General features: G+C 34.1%; 1 protein-coding gene across 1 annotated transcript; it reads right to left on the reverse strand.

The window, feature by feature from the left end:
* Window positions 1-940: 940 nt before the first annotated feature.
* LOC124889580 (glycine-rich cell wall structural protein-like) lies at window positions 941-17,644 on the reverse strand. Its single transcript, XM_047401539.1, has 3 exons — window positions 17,499-17,644; window positions 1,876-2,105; window positions 941-1,008 (listed from the first exon to the last, which is right to left on the reverse strand). Exons 1-3 carry the CDS (start codon window positions 17,642-17,644, stop codon window positions 941-943), a joined length of 444 nt encoding a protein of 147 aa, XP_047257495.1.
* Between the last annotated feature and the right edge of the window lie 1,585 nt (window positions 17,645-19,229).

Consider the following 19,229-nt stretch of genomic DNA (forward strand, 5'->3'; position numbering starts at 1 on the left):
GTTGATGCTAGCTTAATGAGGTCAACGTACTTATCCTGAAAATTGTTCTAGAAGTTGAGGTCCATTATCCTATCGGCAGCATCATAAGCTTTCGGGTATGCTAATTGGCTGCCCCCATGAGACAGAGAATTTCATCAACATACTGTGATGTAAGAACATAATTTTTAAATAGGTTAGTAATTTTATAAAAGAAAATAAAATGGAAAGACGCAATGGATAGTCCATCTGTTGCACAGGGTTCTCTGAATCTATTAACAGATTAGCCATCTAATGCAACTTATGCAATAGATGGGTAATCTGTTGCAACAGAACCATCACCAGTTGCACCAGAATACTCAGCTGTTGCAACAGATGATCCATATCTATCATCTTCTTCATGGAGTAGATTAGAAGGCTAGGTTAGTAAAAGTAATTTTACCTTGTCCACGCGCCACTGATGCATATCTGTTATATTCTTGAAGTCTTGGGAGGAAAAGGTATGCATGGTGATTTCTTTTGCACGTTGCTTGGAATTCATGGTCTTTCTCAGATCAACCTTCTATTTAGTGTCAAGATTCACGTATATGTTCACCCTCTTCAATGGTCCCTGAACTTCAATATCTTTTGGAGAGGATGGAGGTGCAATTTTTTTTGGTTACATAATTGAGAGTATATGTCTAATTGCTCCTTTTTTCTTCCTAACCACCACTGTATGAGTGTATGATGCACTAACTTTCTTGGATGGTATGACATCTCTCATGTATTTTAATTCCTCGACAACTTTAGCGATAGCCTCTACTCTTTAGAAGAGTTTATTCTGTTTGTCCATGCACTCGTTGTATTTGCAATGAGAACATGAGGGTGAAGAGGGGTGAGAGGGACCACTGTAAGGGTTAGAGGGACCGATTTAAGGGTGAGAGGGACCAGTGTAAAGGGTGATTTCAAACATATTTATTTTTTCTTAAGCATCAACATGTTCATCATCACGACTGGCAGCAACAACAACATGGCTGCCACCAACATCAACAACTTTACCAGCAATACCCCCAGAAGCAACACACAGATTTGTTGCAATAGGTTGGTCATGGAGAACTTCAACATTAGGCTGACATTGCCTAGCTGCTCTTATTATGGCTGTTGATCCAACCAATTCCTTTTGTACTAACTCTACCTTTGGGTCTGGTATTGTATAAATAAGACCTAGAGTAATAAAAGAAGTCATTCCCAACTCCTGCTCAGTAGGCACGATCCATGGATGTATTATCCTCATGTCGATCATAATCATCTTTCTCACTTTGTACTTTCTCCTCTTCTTGTTTATCTTCTTCTTCTTCTTCCTCCCCACTTTTATTTTCCTCACCAGCCTCTACATACCCTTTTTTACCTCCCTCAACATTGTTTTTAGAAGTTTCCCCAGCTTTACTTTTCCTTGACTGATATTGTTCAGGAAGTTCTTCCGAATCCATCTGTACTCTAGCCTTCTTTGTTAGGTGGTGAGAAGTTTATATACTTTCAATTTCTTTTATTTTGGGAGACATCTTTTAACTACAAACAATAGAAAAATAAAAAATACATTACAATTGATATCTCCTTAATTTTTAAAAAAATTTAAGACAAATTTCAATAAATTTTCATACGCCACATTACAAAAGAATATTCCAACCGATAACCCATCAGTTGGAACAAATGAATCATATGTTACGATTAGATGCATAATTTGTTACAACAGGTGAACAACCTGATGGATGAGATCAAAATAGTCTGGCTACTGGTTTGTCTTATGCCAATAACTGAAACATTTGTTGCAACAGATGGGGAATCTGTTTGAAGACCTATGTTAATATCTCCCAATAGATGGTCCTCCTGTTGTGATAGATGGACCACCAACGCCGCCACCATCACCACCACCAATACCATAACCACCAACACAACCACCAAGAACACCACCACCACCACCAAGATCACCAACACAATTAATACCAATACCACCACCAATGCCACCAACACCAACACCAAGACTACCAATACAACCACCACTACCAACACCAATACCAACACCACCAACACAACAACCAAGAGCACCGCCACCACCACCAAGACAACTGCTAACACGATCAATACCAACGCTACCACCAATACCAACACCAAGACCACTAACACAACTACCAATACCACCACCACCACCACCAACACCACCAATACCACCAACAAGACCACCAACACCACCAATAAGACAACTAATACCATCCAATAATGCCACGATAATCGATGAAACACTACGATAAAAACTAGAATTTTCTCAGGTTCTTTCTACATTTTTAGCATTAAAACTCTAAATTGTTAACCCATTCTAAAAAATAATACAACTAAAAGTGTTCTTTTTCATCATTAACTAAAAAACCCTAATTTTTATAAGAAAGAACAAATGTAGAACTCTTTTTCAAACTTTGTTACCTGTGAAGACAGAGAAAACAACAGATACAAGCAAAAATAAAGTCCAAAATAACAACTACGTGGTGTAAAATGGGATAAAAATCAATCTGTTATAAAGAGCTGAGCAATATGTTGAGTAGTTGTTGTTTGTATTGTTAAGAGAAAATGAAAAGAGCAAGAAATCGAGATTTACAATGATGAAACGTTTTCCCCATGAATGGATAATTTGTATGGGTTGATTTATATTTTGGAAAAGAATGACAAGTTTTGAAAATGTTAATTTGGTCTGAATTGATCTTAATTAATTTTTAAAAGAGATAAATTTTAACCGTTTCATCATAATAAATTGTATTAAGTTCAATTAGAACACTGATGAATTAATATTAGCTTAAACAATGGCTTGATATGAATTGTTTCAACTAAGATTGATCGATTGATGACTCAGGTTAGGAAGAACGTAATACCAACATTATGCAATTACAACGACTCAATTAAAATTATAGTTGACCCTATGAACTCATTCCTAGTTCTAGCAAAATTAGTTTAGGTATTTCAAACAATGGCTTGATATGAATCATTTCAACTAAAGTTGATTGATTGATGACTCAGGTTAGGAGGAACGCAATACCAATATTATGTAGTTGAAACGACTCAATTAAAATTATAGTTAACCCTATGAACTCATCCCTAGTTCTAGAAAAATCAAATTAGGCATTTCAAATAATGTTTTGATATGAATCGTTTTAACTAGAATTATCGATTGATGACTCAAGTCAGGAGGAACGTAATACCAACATCATGCAATTGCAATGACTCAATTAAAATTGTAGTTGATCCTATGAACCCATCCCTAGTTCTAGAAAAAATTAATTTAGGTATTTCAAACAATGGATTGGTAATAATCATTTCAACTAAGATTGATCGATTGACGACTAAGGCCAAGAGGAACACAATACCAACATCATGCAATTGCAATGACTTAATTGAAATTATAGTTGACCCTATGAACTCATCCCTAGTTCTAGTAAAATCAATTTAGGTATTTTAAGAAATAGCTTAATATGAATTATTTCAACTCAAATTGATCGATTGACGACTCAGGTCAGGAGGAACGTAATACCAATATCATACAATTGCAATGACTTAACTGAAATTGTAGTTGACCCTATCAACTCATCCCTAGTTCTATCAAAATCAATTTAGGTATTTCAAATAATGTCTTGATATGAATTGCTTCAACTTAAATTGATCAGTTGATGACTCAAGTCAGGAGAAATGCAATACCAATACCATGTAATTGCAACAACATAATTGAAATTATAGTTGACCCTATGAACTCATCCCCAGTTCTAGCAAAATCAATTTAGCCATGAAGTTAAACCTATGAACTCAATTGAAATTATATTAAAACAGAAGTTTAACCTGTTGCAACAGATGACTTATCTATTGGAAAATATCAAACAGATAAAAAACCTATCACAACAGATGATTTATCTATTGAAAATTTTCAAACAGATAAAGAAATTTGTTGCAATAGATTACTTATCTATTGTAAATTATCAAATAGACATTTCAATCTGTTGCGAAAGATGACTAAGCTATTGGAAATTTTCAAACAGATATTTACATCTATTGTAACAGATGACTTTTCTATTTTAAGATCTTTTTTTTTATTTTAAAGCAATTTTATGTCCGAAATAAAAAAGATAAAATACTAAGGCAGTAAAAAATATTTCTTGGATAACTCAAAAATCTCCTCCTTGAGTTGTCATATCTTGTCTTTTCAGTGTCACCCGTCCCTCGTGCCCCTCAAAGTTATTAATGAATATTTAAACCCATCTCTAGAATTATCTTTCCTTCAGCCATAAATTAGTTCATCTGTCTTCTTTTTCTTTCTCTACTTTTTAGGGTAATCATAACTGTCTTCTTTCCTCTCTCTCTTTTCTCTACTCTTTTACATGAGGATCCTTTCGGATCTCAACCAAGCTATATCTTTTCTTGATTAAAATTGGTGTTTTGATTCCCTTACTTTCGATATTACAGATATGATTCACCATTGCTCTTTTCTTCTCATTTTCTTCTTTACATGTTATTTAAATTAGTTATTTATATCTGTTGTTTTTATTTATTTACCCATTACACATATCCTTATTGAAAAAAATTAAAGGAAAGGGACTTTTAAGTCTTGAATGAACGAACCATTATTTTTATTAAAATATGCAAAAAAAGTCATCTGTTGGGAGAACTTAAAATGCCTTGTTGGCAGTATCATTTTTTTTATATCTCTTTTGTGTGTTTCTTTGTTCTTGATGTTGTTGGTGGGGTTATTGTTGTTGGAACGTGTGGCGTTGGTGTTGTTGATGGTGTTGGAACATATGGTGTCATTTCTTTATTGCTGATTATTTTTGTTGATGTTGTTGTTGGTGGTGTTGCAACAGATTCCCCAACTATTGGAACAAATCAAACCACTAGTAAGGCTGGTTTGATTTATTCGAACAGATGACCCATATATTTGTAACACCCCACATTTTTGGGCTAGAATTTAAATTGTTATTCCTATGTGTATAAACTTAAACCTAATTATTCCATGTATATACATGTGTGATTATCAAATATATGATGTGGTGATATCTTTATGTATTGATCAAGGTCATAATATCCTCCTCACTCAAAGACGAGTTGAGGACTTTTCTATCGGTAGAGTTTTGATAAATTCTCTAGCAAGGGTCAGCTTTAAATAAGTGTATCTCTTAGCATATATCTATTCAGGTATACTACTATATATCAAAAGAAATATCTTTGAGTTCTCTTTCCAATGCAACTAGTTTCACCTTAATACTATATTAGAGTAGAAAGTTATGCTCATTTTACTTTAAAGTATCTGCCTGTCAACTAAGTGACGACTACGTTGATAAGCCATCACTTAGGTGACAACTAGGTTGATGAGCCGACAACTAAGTGATGACCATCAGCTCTAGTTGTCATCCTAGGACAGAAAGGGTGGAATTTAAGCCTAAAAGTGATGACTTAGGTGACGAGCCATCAACCTTGGTCGTTAACTAAAGATTTTTGCAATTTTCTTTGGTTTCTTTAGGGGTATTTTGGTATTTTCCTCACCTCAAACCCCACCCCCATGACTTAAATCACACATTAAACCCTATTAACTGATAAAATATCAGTTTCTCCTCACTTATAATCCTCTCCACTCTCAAAAGTATCTGCCTGTCAACTAAGTGACGACTACGTTGATAAGCCATCACTTAGGTGACAACTAGGTTGATGAGCCGACAACTAAGTGATGACCATCAGCTCTAGTTGTCATCCTAGGACAGAAAGGGTGGAATTTAAGCCTAAAAGTGATGACTTAGGTGACGAGCCATCAACCTTGGTCGTTAACTAAAGATTTTTGCAATTTTCTTTGGTTTCTTTAGGGGTATTTTGGTATTTTCCTCACCTCAAACCCCACCCCCATGACTTAAATCACACATTAAACCCTATTAACTGATAAAATATCAGTTTCTCCTCACTTATAATCCTCTCCACTCTCAAGAACAAGGAGAAATTAGGGTTTCCTCTCAAGATCATCTATCAAGAACAAGATTCAGGCCCTTCTTCAAGAAATTCAAGAAACTATAATTCCCAATCCAAGAACGTTCAATAACAATCATTTCTCTTTCAAGATTTAAATCTCTAAGGTATGTTAAATGTTCATCCATGGACCCTTTTTCACCCACGGAGTATAAGAACCTAATTCCAAATTCAAAGTTATGAATTATACAAGCTATTGTGATTTTAACTATGAATCCCCATAAATTTTGATTCTATATCATGTTTCCATGAAATGGTTGTTGTTATTAAACCCTACATGTTTTGAATGGTGTTGTTCACTGATTTAAGCCTTATTTTGGGGAATTATTATCAAAATCATACTGCTACTAGTTGCTTTTAAAATAAAACTATTCCCATGTTTAAGCCATGCATTGCAAGTGTTGGATGAAATGTCTCAAAGAATGAGTTTTGAATAAATGCTTACACATCATGTCCTTAAAGTGTTAGTATGATCTTGATATCATTGATATCGAATCCTGGGGGTTATGAATACCCAAAAACTTAGCTTTTTACTTAGTTTAAGTACTTTCAGAAGAGTTTTAAACCTATTAGAGTATTATCAGTTCAGTCAGTGCATAATGTTAGTAAGCTCAGTTTAGTCCAGTGATTAGAGTCAGTTAAGTTGGGAGTAGGATTTAGCACCGAGCGAACCCAGGGATAGGGGCTCACCTGCTAGTTGAGGGTGTGATCTTTAGTAGCAGTCCCTATATTCCATAACTACGTAGCCAGTATAGGTTGAGATGTTAACCTGGCAGTTGAGGGTTGATCTCATAAGGGTACCTGTCAGTTGAGAGTACCGCTTAGTCTTTTAGTACAACACTTTAGTGGATCCACACAACCATGTGTTAGTACCCGTGGCATGGTACTGACACCCTTCCAATTGGGGTCACAGATTGGACCCCAGTTTGATCATATTGGGGAATGTCGATTAGATAATATCTCCCACAGTCTCAGTTCAGTATTCAATATACTTTAGTTCAGGCTTGCATTGACCATAGCATACAGTTATTAGTTATTTAGTTACCAGATTTCAGTATTTTAGTTTATAGACTATTTTCAAAATTATGTTATATGCTTGGTCATGCATTCTCAGATTTTACAATATTCATATCAGTTATTCAGTTATCTCATATTATTCAGTCAATAATTATTTATGTACATGAGCCCATGCATATCAGCCTAACCCTATTTAGCATACCAACACATTCAAAATACTGACCGCATACTTATTTCTTATGCTATGATGTCTCGTATCATAGGTTCATATGCTCAGGTTCCCGACCGCACTTAGACATCCCCGCACATCAGCAACAACAGTCGTGGTGAGTCTTCATATTTCAATGACAGACTATATTTATTTTCATGCTTTCAGTCCAGTAGTTAGTTGGAGTTAGTTGGGGCCTGTCCCATCAAATCTTATTCAGTTAGTTTTAGAGGCTTTCAGACACTTCAGCCAATCAGTCAGTTTTTCATTATCTTATCAGTTTCAGACAATTGTTTTCCTCAGTTGTTTCCAGATTTATGATTCAGAAATATTTTAGCACTTAAAACCTTATGGCGTATTCAGATATTTTGCATATATTATTTTATTGTTATTATTTAGTGCTCACAATAGGTACTAGCTCATTGGTTAGTTTGTGGTCACTTGTGACCGTAAGCACCGTGAGGCATCCAGGTGTACTCTCGGGGTGTTATAATATTGTAATATGTCGGCCATATATTGCAACAAATATGTAGCCTATTACAACAGATTGCTTATCTATTGAACAAAATGGGAAATCTATTGCAACAGATGGGTCATCTGTTGGAACAGTTGTTGTAATGTGTTGCATTTATTCAATTTTGTGTTACCCTTTTTAAAAATTATTCAGACATCAATTGTAATGTTTTTTTTGCCCTTCTGTTATTTGATATCAATTATTTTTCTCCTGTTTTTAGATATAAGAAAGTGAAACTTGATCAACTTTTGCCCGACCAACACAAAAGGCTAGAGTAAAGATGGAATTGGAGGAATAAATTTCTTGTAGATGGAACCACTTCATATGTGAGAGGTATGCATTACTGATTATGTTATTATGAAAACACATATAGAGTATACTAATTTTATGAATGTTGTTTTTTATCGATTAGGCATTGATTATTCAAATAAGACATTTACATTTTACAATTAAGTTTGATAAGTCTGAACTGATAAGGCTGAGGGACCTTATAAGTGGTGTCGATATCCTGTTACAGTTTAATGATGGTGTTGCATATATTTATGTGTCAATTTTGGTAAACGGATCAAGGTTTGGTGGCATTTTAAAAAGATTCAATAGTGATTGGACTAATTTGTAGGGTTCAATGGACTTTTGAAAGGCCTCTGAAGCGTCACACTACTCCGCAACTACAAAAGTTAAAGGAATAGGAAAATTCTGCCTGAAAATGACATCAGACAAAGTGTTGACTTTGAACAATGTCCTGTATGTACTGGAGTTAAGAAAGAACTTGATTTCTTTATTACTTCTTGACAAAAATGGATTCAAATGTGTATTTATTTCTGGAAAAATTGTACTTAGTAAAGGAGAAGTGTACGTAGGAAAAGGCTACCTCACTGATGGCCTATTCAAAATGAATGTAATGAATATTAAAATCAATAAAAGTTCAGTTTCGTCTTACTAACTTGAGTCTAATGATTTGTGGCATGAAAAATTAGGACATGTCAATTACAAAACATTGCAAAAACTGATTAACTTAGAAGTTTTGCCAAACTTTGAGTGCAATAAATCAAAATATCAAATGTGTGTGGAATGAATGTATGCTAAGCATCCGTATAAGTCCATTGAAAGAAATTCCAATCACTTAGACTTAATACACACTGACATTTATGATATGAAGTCAACATTGTCTCGTGGTGAAAAAAAGTATTTTATAACTTTTATTGATGATTGCACTAGATATTGTTATGTCTATTTGCTAAACAGTAAGGATGGAGCAATAGATGCATTTAGGTAATATAAAATAGAAGTTAAAAATCAGTTAGAGATAAAGATCAAAACTATAAGAAGTGACAGGGGCGGAGAATATGAATCTCTCTTTGCGGGAATGTGTGTAGAGAACGGAATTGTCCATCAAACTATGACCCCGCATTCACCTCAATCTAATGAAATTGCGGAAAGAAAAAAACCAAACCTTGAAGGAAATGATGAATGCCTTACTTATAAGTTCAGGTTTACCATAAAATTTATTGGGGGAAGCTATCCTTACAGATAACCGAATACTCAATAGAGTGCCCCATAGTAAGACACAATCAATACCATATGAAAAATGGAAAGAAAGAAAACTCAACTTGAAATATTTCAAAGTGTGGGGGTGTCTTGCGAAGATCCAAGTTCCCATGAGTAAAAAGGTAAAGATTGGATCTAAGATGGTGGACTGCGTGTTCATAGGATATGCAAAAAGTAGTAAAGCATGTCGATTTTTGGTTCATAAATCTGAACATTCGGATATCAATGAAAATACGGTAATTGAATCAGACAATGATGAATTCTTTGAAAACATTTATCTGTATAAAAATAGACATGAATAGTCTAGTAGGGGTCAAAACGACCTCGAGATAAACCAAGTAAGGATGTACATAATGATGAGAATCCAAGACGCAATACACGTCAAAAAACGTCAACTTCGTTTGGATCAAATTTTGTAATATTTCTTTTAGAAAATGAGCCTAAAATATTTAAAGAAGCGATGGCATCTTCAGACTCATTCTTTTCAAAAGAGACAGTCAATAGTGAGATTGATTCAAGCTTAATCAACCATACGTGGGAGTTGGTTGATCTTCCTCTAGAAAATAAACCTTTAGGTTCTAAATAGATTTCAAAAGGAAAATGAAATCAGATGGAACTATTGACAAAGACAAGGCAAGACTTATAGTAAAAGGATTCAAACAGAAAGAAGGCCTTGATTACTTTGATACATACTTGCCTGCAATGAGGATAACATTAATTCGGATGTTAATTAGCTTGGCGGCAATATATGGTCTTGAAATCCATCAAATAGATGTGAAAACAACATTCCTAAATAAAGAATTGGAGGAAGAAATTTACATGGAATAGCCTGAGGGTTTTGTGGTTTCAGGAAAGAAAAATAAGGTGTGTAAACTTGTTAAGTTACTTTATGGACTAAAACAAGCGCCTAAATAATAGCATGCAAAGTTTGACCAAACCATGTTGGAAAACGAGTTCAAGATAAATTAATGTGATAAATGTGTTTACATTAAAGACACTCCAAATCACCAAGTCATTGTTTGTTTGTATGTAGATGATATGTTGATCATCAATAGAGATATTTCTAACATAAATGCTACAAAATGAATGCTCGAGAGCAAGTTTGATATGAAAGACCTTGGAGTTGCAGATGTGATCTTAGGAATAAGAATCCATAGAACTCCACAAGGGTTGGCATTGTCACAGTATCATTACATCGAAAATGTACTTGATAAATTCAAGTATTTAGAATTTGGTATTGCCAAGACTCTATTGGACACGAGCTTCGCACTTCACAATTGGAATACGCAAGAGTGTTGGGATATTTAATGTATATCATAAACTATACATGACCAGACATAGTATGTGCTATTAGTATGTTAAGTTGATACATGAGTAATCCCAATAAAACTCATTGAATGGCAATGAAAAGAGTTTTGGGGTATCTTAAATACACTCAAGACTATGCTTTGCATTATAATAAATATCCCGCGGTACTTGAAGGATATAGTGATGCAAATTGGATCACCGGATTGAATAAAGTAAAATCCAAGAGTGGACATGTATTTACTATAGGTGGAGGAGAAGTCTCTTAGAAATCGTCCAAACAGACATGTATTGCTCGCTCTACAATTGAATCAGAATTTATAGCATTAGATAAAGATGGTGAAGAAGCAGAATGGCTCTGGAATTTCTTGAAAAATATTCCTTATTGGCCCAAACCATTGGCACCAGTATGTATACACTGTGATAGTCAAGCTGTAATATTTAAGGTAGGGAGCATGATGTGCAACAGTAAATCTCGTTCACATAAGACGGAGACATAATATCGTTAGAGAACTTCTCTCTAGTGGAATTATTACTGTTGACTATGTGAAGTCAAAGGATAATATGTCGGATCTACTTACAAAAGGCCTATCTAGAGAAGGAGTTGAAAGAACACCAAAGGGAATGGATTTACGGCCTAGGAGAAGTCAGTATGGCGGTAACTCTACCCAGCAGACTGGAGATCCCAAGAGCTAGGTTCAAGGAGATCAAACAAAGTTGTGTCTAATAGGTTCAACATTGTCAATATACTCAACCCATTCTCAGGATGTAGACAATATTTAGTAAACAAGGATATGACTTATGGAGTGAAGTCTTTTAATGATTATCTAAATTTGGCATATTTGACCAAATAATTTAATTTATAGGATTAAACATTTAGAAATCACCTATGTAAGGGTGAAGTGGAAGCCACTTCAAGGAGAGTGTTAGTAAAGTCCTATTCTCTAAGCTCTCATGAGATCGAGACATGTTCATGGTTGAAAAGAACAAAACTGTAAGAACCATAAATGGTAAAAGGATGGTTGTGTGATATGTGTTTTCTAGGTGTACATTAAAGCTCGACAATTCAAAGATATAAAATCTACCTATTGACCGAGTGCATTCAATGTATGTTCACTACAAAAAGTTTAAAGAGAAACCCACTTATCCTGATGCAATCGGTCTTTTCTTGATGATCACATACTTGTCCGTAAAGTTTTACAAAGAGTAGTCATTCTCAATTCATATGTGGGATTGTTGGGTTCAATTGGTGTGAATGAAAAATGAAAAGTTGCTTGGAAGGGACACAACTCTTTGAGTAAAAGACATACAATTTTGAGAAAAGGTATGACTGTTTGGATGGCTGTGGCTGTTTGGAAAACTCACACTCTTTCGAATGGACATACATGACTTTTCAGAAAGGATACACCTTTTCAGTGAACCTTTGCTACCTTTTTGGTGAACCATTGCCACCTTTCGGAAGGGGTACTTAATGGATGTATAAACCTGCACTTTTTCACAGGTTTTGTATGAATTTTTCTACACTTGAAAACATTTCTTGTCTTCTAAAATACTCTATGTGATCATCTTACAATTGAGTGATTTCGAAGAGAATCCGGTCATTTGAGGTACCACTACAGTCGGATTATTAAGCCATTTTATCCTGGGAGAAAAATTCTGCAACCTCGGGTACTTGAGAGGAATTATTTCCTTAAGGACACTGTGTGAAGTAGGGGGACTTGGCTTTTTTCTGTTTCATCTAATTTTCTGAAAAAACACACTTCTTTGAAAGGTCTTTTTGATCTTATGTTGAGGGTGTTACATATCTTCATAAATGTTCTTGTTTTATACTTGAACTTATGTTGAAGTTGTTGTTGTCATATACAGATTCATGTGTACCTGTAAAACAACATTCAAAATGTCTAAATTGCATAGTAAGGCATAAGACTAGGATAGAGGAAAATTTAGAGATAACTAGAATCAACAACCGGACATTAGTTTCCTAGGAAGTAATCATCACTCAATCACAGAATCAAAATTCAAAGACCACCCTATCAGTACCTACACTAAGGCAACAATTGTGAGTACAAATATATTTGTACTTAGAAGCATCGTCGATTGATCATAATTCAAAGCACTAAGTACAATTCAATTCAACCTCCTAATACACATTGAGTAGAATGACTATGAAATTGTCAGGATCCGAATCCAGGCCCTAGATGTAACGGGCATTTCAAACCAATGAAGGCCCGAAAAGACCCCTGAGCATTTCATCTTATGTATAGTCATAAATAAAGTGTGGAAATAGGCCCATATAATACGAGGATCAACTTGATAAAAATTTTAAAAATAGGTATTGAAAAATGGTATAATTTTTTTTCTATACCAGTCTATGAAGCCTATAACACTAAGAATGAAAAATTCTAAGCCAGAATATGACCCTGGCTATACCATAAAAACAAAATAATCGAAGTCTATGCGAATGAAATCATATACCTTTCGAAAGAGGGATGGATTACCACTTGTTAGTTGTTGTCCCGAATGAATCCCAATACTAAGCAAAACCACTGAGAAATACTTAGAAACCAACATCATAAAAAGATGTAGCATTCGAGAACGTTCAGTACAATAAGTACTGGTATGCGACCCTGGAAAAGGGATAAAATATTTTTATAAAGCAAGTCATAAAATTCATAACATCATTCATAATAGAGAAAATATAGGAAAAGGGATGGAAATCATAAAAAACTTAATTCTGGACTATGTAGTTTACACCGACAATAAGTAATTTATGAGCTATATGAGTTCGATCCATACCCAAGCGGCGAAACCTCAATAAATCAGAGAATACTCCTTAACACTTATATTTTCCTATTTCAGGTTCACAAATTCCTAGTCTTAGCTTTCCTCAACTCTTGAGAAAAGAAATAATCAAGAAAAATATCAGCAAAATCTTCCCAAACAACCAAATCAATATCCTCACCTCTAATTTTTTTCACTCATCATACCACTGGTAAGCTACCCCTTTCAATTAATACACTACGAATTCAACTCCCTCAGTATCACTGACATTCATAACTTTAAAAATATTCTCCATTTAATCAATAAAATTTTGAGGATATTCCTCAACTTTGGATCCCATGAAAATCGATGGGTTCAGTCATATAAATTAACCAACTCGAGTAACATCTGATGAACCAACAACAGAATTTAAATTTTTTGATCGATCAGATTGAGATGATACAATCTGTGCAAACATACGGATGGCCTGTCTAAACTCAACATAAGAAATCTCACCCTTAGGGATTGAGTACGGGTGATACTGGTCCTAGGAGATTGAGAAGGACTAGTCAGGGCTGGTGGATTCCTAGTAGGAGTAGTTGGACCAGAGGTACGAGTTCCATTTTGAATATGCATCCCCATGAGTAGGCCAAACCTCTTTAGCATTTGTCCTAACATTAATTAAGGTTCCAGCTGAAGTCCTTTAGTTGTTATTCCATTTTGGAAGCATGATCTTAAACGTGGAAAAAACAAAGAGTTAGAAGAGTTTTATTAGAACTAGACTTTCTAGCATGAATTAAACTATGAAGAAGGAGAAACGTTTCTAAATATTTGTAGCCTCTCTCTTATAAGTGTTAGGATTTTTACGCTAATTTTCTTATCAAATTCAAGTTTTACTTTTCTTAGAAGGAAAATAAAAGTAAAACCATAAATACTTTTACTTTTCTGAAAGTGTAAAACTTTTTTATATTTGGCTAACCTCTTTCTTGGAGGAAAGGTTTTGGACATCTATAAATATAAGATCCTCTTCCCACACAATAGTATCCACAATGTAGTCGTTTATGAGTCATGTTTAGGGAGAGATTGTCTCCTAATAGTTTTTATGTTTTTTAATATTAGTTTTCAATATGTAGGTCGCTTGACCAAATCATATCAATAATTTATTTTTAGTATGTTTTTTCTTTGTCATTTGAATTATCACTTTGGTGGTTTGCAACTATAAGCTTCTGCATGACGCCTTATCGATTTTGAACCCAACAAGTGGTATCAGAGACTACAGTTCAAAGGCTCAATGGCTTGGTGAAACGAGGTTGAAGACAAATTCAAGGAAGTTCTAATCAATTTGATGATAATGGGGATTTTTCATCCAACTTCATGTGAAGAAGAAGTTTTAAGCATATTTCAACATTCCTGTTGTTGCATCTTTAAAAACAAAAATAAAGTATTTATCTTTAACCCACTTTTAATCACAATATTTTACATTTTATTTTTAACCATGTCAAGCAGGAGTGATGAAGATATGTAAAGAACGAAGATCATGCATGCGAAAAAGGTGGATCAAATTATGACAAGAAAATCAAGCCCAAAAAAAGAGAGATTTGTTAGGGGTTTTACCCTGATTTTCTTACCAAATTTAAGTTTTACTTTTCTTGAAAGAAAAATAAAAGTAATACCATAATTACTTTTACTTTTCCTAAAAGAAGAATATAAAACTTTTTCATATTTAACTAACCTCTTTTTTAAGAGAAAGGTTTTGAAACTCTATAAACAGAAGACTCCTCTTCTCATACCATAACACAGTAGCATTCACAATATAGTCGTTTAAAGAATTTTGTTTAGAGGGAGATTTTCTCCTAATAGGTTTTAAGTTTTTCAATATAGTTTTTTTTAATATGTAGGTCGTTTGACCAAACCATATCAATAATATATATTTTTAGTATTATTTTATGTGTCTACTAAATTATCACCACAATGGTTTTCAACTAATAGTTTCCGCATGACGCCCTCTCGATTTCGAACCCAAAAGTGGTAAGACTATGGTTCAATGGTTCAGATTAAGGACATGTTGAGATTAAAGTTTCAATCAATTTGATGATAGTGAAGATATTTTATCAAAATAAAACTACATTTGGAGACAATTGTCAATCATATTTTCAATATTTCTACTATTACATATTTGAAAATAAAGTTCACTTTTAACCTTGCAAAGGGCTCATATATTTTTTTAACCCTAAAGGTCTCATATATTTTTAACCCAAAAGCTCTATTTTTAATCATGCCAAACAGCAGTGATGAAGACTATGTGGAGAACAAAAATGAAAGATGTGAAGAAAACGGATCAAGTGAAGAAAATCAAGCCAAAAAAGGAGATTTGTTAGGATTGTTGCCTTGATTTTCTTACCAAATTTAAGTTTTACTTTTCTTAGAAGGTAAATAAAAGTAAAACCATAAATATCTTTACTTTTATTAAAAGAAAAATAATAAAACTTTTTCATATTTGGATAACCTCTTTCTTGGATGAAACATTTTAGACATCTATAAATAGATCTTCTTCTCATACCATAACACAATAACATTCACAATGTAGTCGTTTATGAGTATTGTTTAGGGGGATATTGTCTCCTAATAGTTTTTATACTTTTTGAAATTAGTTTTTAATATGTAGGTCACTTGACCAAATCATATCAATAATATATTTTTTAGAATGTTTTTCCTTTGTCGTCTGAATTATCATCACGGTGGTTTGCAATTATAAGCTTCTGCATGACGCCCTCTCGATTTTGAACCCAACAATAAGTGTGGCGCGCTATACACCCATAAAAAGGATTCTACTTGACACGACTTTGTAGACATCCGAGGACCTTGAATTGTGATCTGATACCAAGTTTGTTATGATCCGAACCTAGACCCTGGACGTAACAGGTATCCCAGATCAATAAAGGTCCTAGAAGACCCCTTCGTATTTCACATAAGTATAGTCATCAATAAATTATGGAAATATGCCCATATAATATGAGGATAAACTTAAACAAGAATTGTAAAAAATAAGTCTTGAAATACAACATAAAAACATTTGTCTACACGAGACTACAAAAACTCTAACATTAAGAATAAAAAATTTTAAGATGGAACATGGCCCCAACGATACCATAAACATAAAATAATCAATGTCTATGATAATGAAACCATATGCCTTCTAAAAGATGGATGGCTCACCACATTCTAGTTGTTGTCCCGAATGAATCCTTATGCTGAGCAGAATCATAGAGAAATACTTCAGAACAAGCATCATGAAAAGATTAGCATCTAAAGACGGTCAGTATGATCAGTACTGGTATGCAACCTTGAAAAAGGGACAAATTATTTTTATAAATCAAGTCATAAAATTCATAACATCATTCATAATAGAAAAATATGGGGCAAAGTATACAAAAAATAAAGACATAACCATTTAAAAACTTAGTTCTGAACTATGTATTTTACATTGATATTAAGTAATCTACAGGCTATATGAGTTCGGTCCATATCCAACCGGCGGGACCCCAATCCATATTTGCCGCAAGAACTAAGATTAGGATGAAGTCACCAATAGTATAAGACCACCATTTCTTCATATTAAGGAGAATATAATTCATCCAATTAAGGAACGAGCATACCTATATCAGTAAAATATTGATTTTGGGCATTGATCACGAGGACACTGAATATCCCAAACTTTCTTTAAGCTTAATTTAGTCTCCAAAAGATTAAGGGATGACTTACTGAGTGAGTAATTTTTAAACCATGTAGAATTTCCCTAATTTTGACTTTTTATCGTGTGAGAAATTGAGCTAACTTTCCAATGATACCCACTTTGCCAAAATCTGATGTCAGAGTAGAAAGATATGGATATTTTATAGAGAACTATCTGAACTGCCTAGGAGAGATGGGCAGGCCGATGAATCATCGAGCTAGCGATGGACCGTTACTCCGACCATCACAACTGAGGTAATAAACTCTTTCACTAGTCCAAGTGCGACGGTCAGGCCAATAGACCGTCGAGCTAGCGACTGACTGTCGCCCAAGCCGTCGTAATTAAGGCAGAAAGTACCTATTCTGGTCCAAGTACGAAGTTCAGGCCGATGGACCGTCGAGCTAGCAACGTACCATCGCAGATCCCATTCAGCAATACCTAGATATATCAAAACGAAGCATAGAACTTCAGATTCATCCAAAGCATAAAAAAGTAGGGTTTTTCTCTCAAGATTAATCCTCAAGAGCAAGACACAATTTCTTCTCCAAGATTTCACCATAGTTGTTGCAAATTAATTTAAGATTCAAGGTTCCCAAGTCAAAATCTTCAAGAACCCTCACTCAAGAGTACAAAAATGAGTCTCAAGCAAGCTTGTTCATCTAAATTCATAATCTAAGGTATGTGGGGTTTGAACAAGGACACTCCTTTCGTCCTTGTACCCAAAGTTGTTTTAATTACAAAAATATATGGTTTTACATGTTTTCTTACGAAATTTAAGTATGGGTTTATACCCTATGTTGTTATTCTTAAGATTTTAAATCATTCTAATGTTTTAGAATTTGAAGTACATGAGTATGTTGAGATTGTAATGCATATTATGGAAACTTCCAGATTTTTATATAATCTATGAATCTTTGTGATATCAAGTATGAATTTTGAAATGTTATAACTTGAGATTGATATATGGGTAATTAATACCCAATTGAGATTATGATTTCTGAGAGCTTTTGTTCTATAAGCACACATGAATTGATTATTTTGAGATTTTTAAGAAAGTTTGACTTTGATGTTCATAATAGATTTGAAATCCACTTCACTGAATGAGATTGCAGATTTCTTTATTGTTGGTTTCATTGTAAGCCATTAGATTATTTTAATGTGGATTTCCATGAGATGAGCATAGTTGACTAAAGGGAGTAGTATTTAGCATCGAGTTGGGTAATTTACTACGGTTTCATACCCCAAAATTACGTGCCACCATAGGATTGAGACTTTTGGGCTTGAGGTCAAGATAGTGATCACTAAGTTAAGGTTATACTCCCTGTCAAGAGTATGACGCCTCTCCCCAACGTAACGTCTCTTCCTTAGTAGGACCAAACATTAGAATCCATGTAGCTCACATAGTGTGTGTCGATTAAGAGAACCTCCCTGCTAGTAAAAGTAATTAAATAGCTTTTGAGTATTTTTCCTAAAGTTTTGAAAGATATCCTAGTCAGTAAAGATTTTTAGATAATGAGTGTAAAGGCTCACAAGCTTATTCAAATATTGTTTTACTTGAGATTTCAGTTTCCAAGTTACAGTTTTAGCTTTCAGATACAGAGGTGAGCACTTTACTACTTAGTCTTTATGTTTTGAGAAGAGACTAGAAATACAGATTTTTAGATTCAAGTGTATTGATTCACAAGATTTATACTATATGTTTCATTATTCATAATTTATGAGATTTATATTTTTGAGTTATTCAAGCTATGTAAGTCAGTTATATTAGCATGCATGATTTCGATAAGAGATTGATGATATTATTGTTTTTAATTATTGCATACACCCCCATATACTCAGTATATCCTTAAAGTACTGATCCACATATACGTTGGTGTGCTACATTGTCTCATAATGTAGGTTCAGGTGCTCAATCTCAATAGGGACAGTGATCTTCGAGCATCTCATCTACATCTTTATCCTTGGTGAGTCCTCATGGTTCGAGGATCCATATCTGCAGCTTTTTTTGCTTTTATAGTGTTTTGAGCATTACTTTCAGATCATTTTGAGTCAGTTGGGGGTCTATTCCAATGGTTCTCTAGTTTGAGTAGTAGAGGCTTTGTCAGACTAGACGATCAGTGGTGTTTTAGAATTTTCAGTATTGT

Source organism: Capsicum annuum, chromosome 12 (genome assembly GCF_002878395.1).
Source record: "Capsicum annuum cultivar UCD-10X-F1 chromosome 12, UCD10Xv1.1, whole genome shotgun sequence".
Classification (NCBI taxonomy): domain Eukaryota; kingdom Viridiplantae; phylum Streptophyta; class Magnoliopsida; order Solanales; family Solanaceae; genus Capsicum; species Capsicum annuum.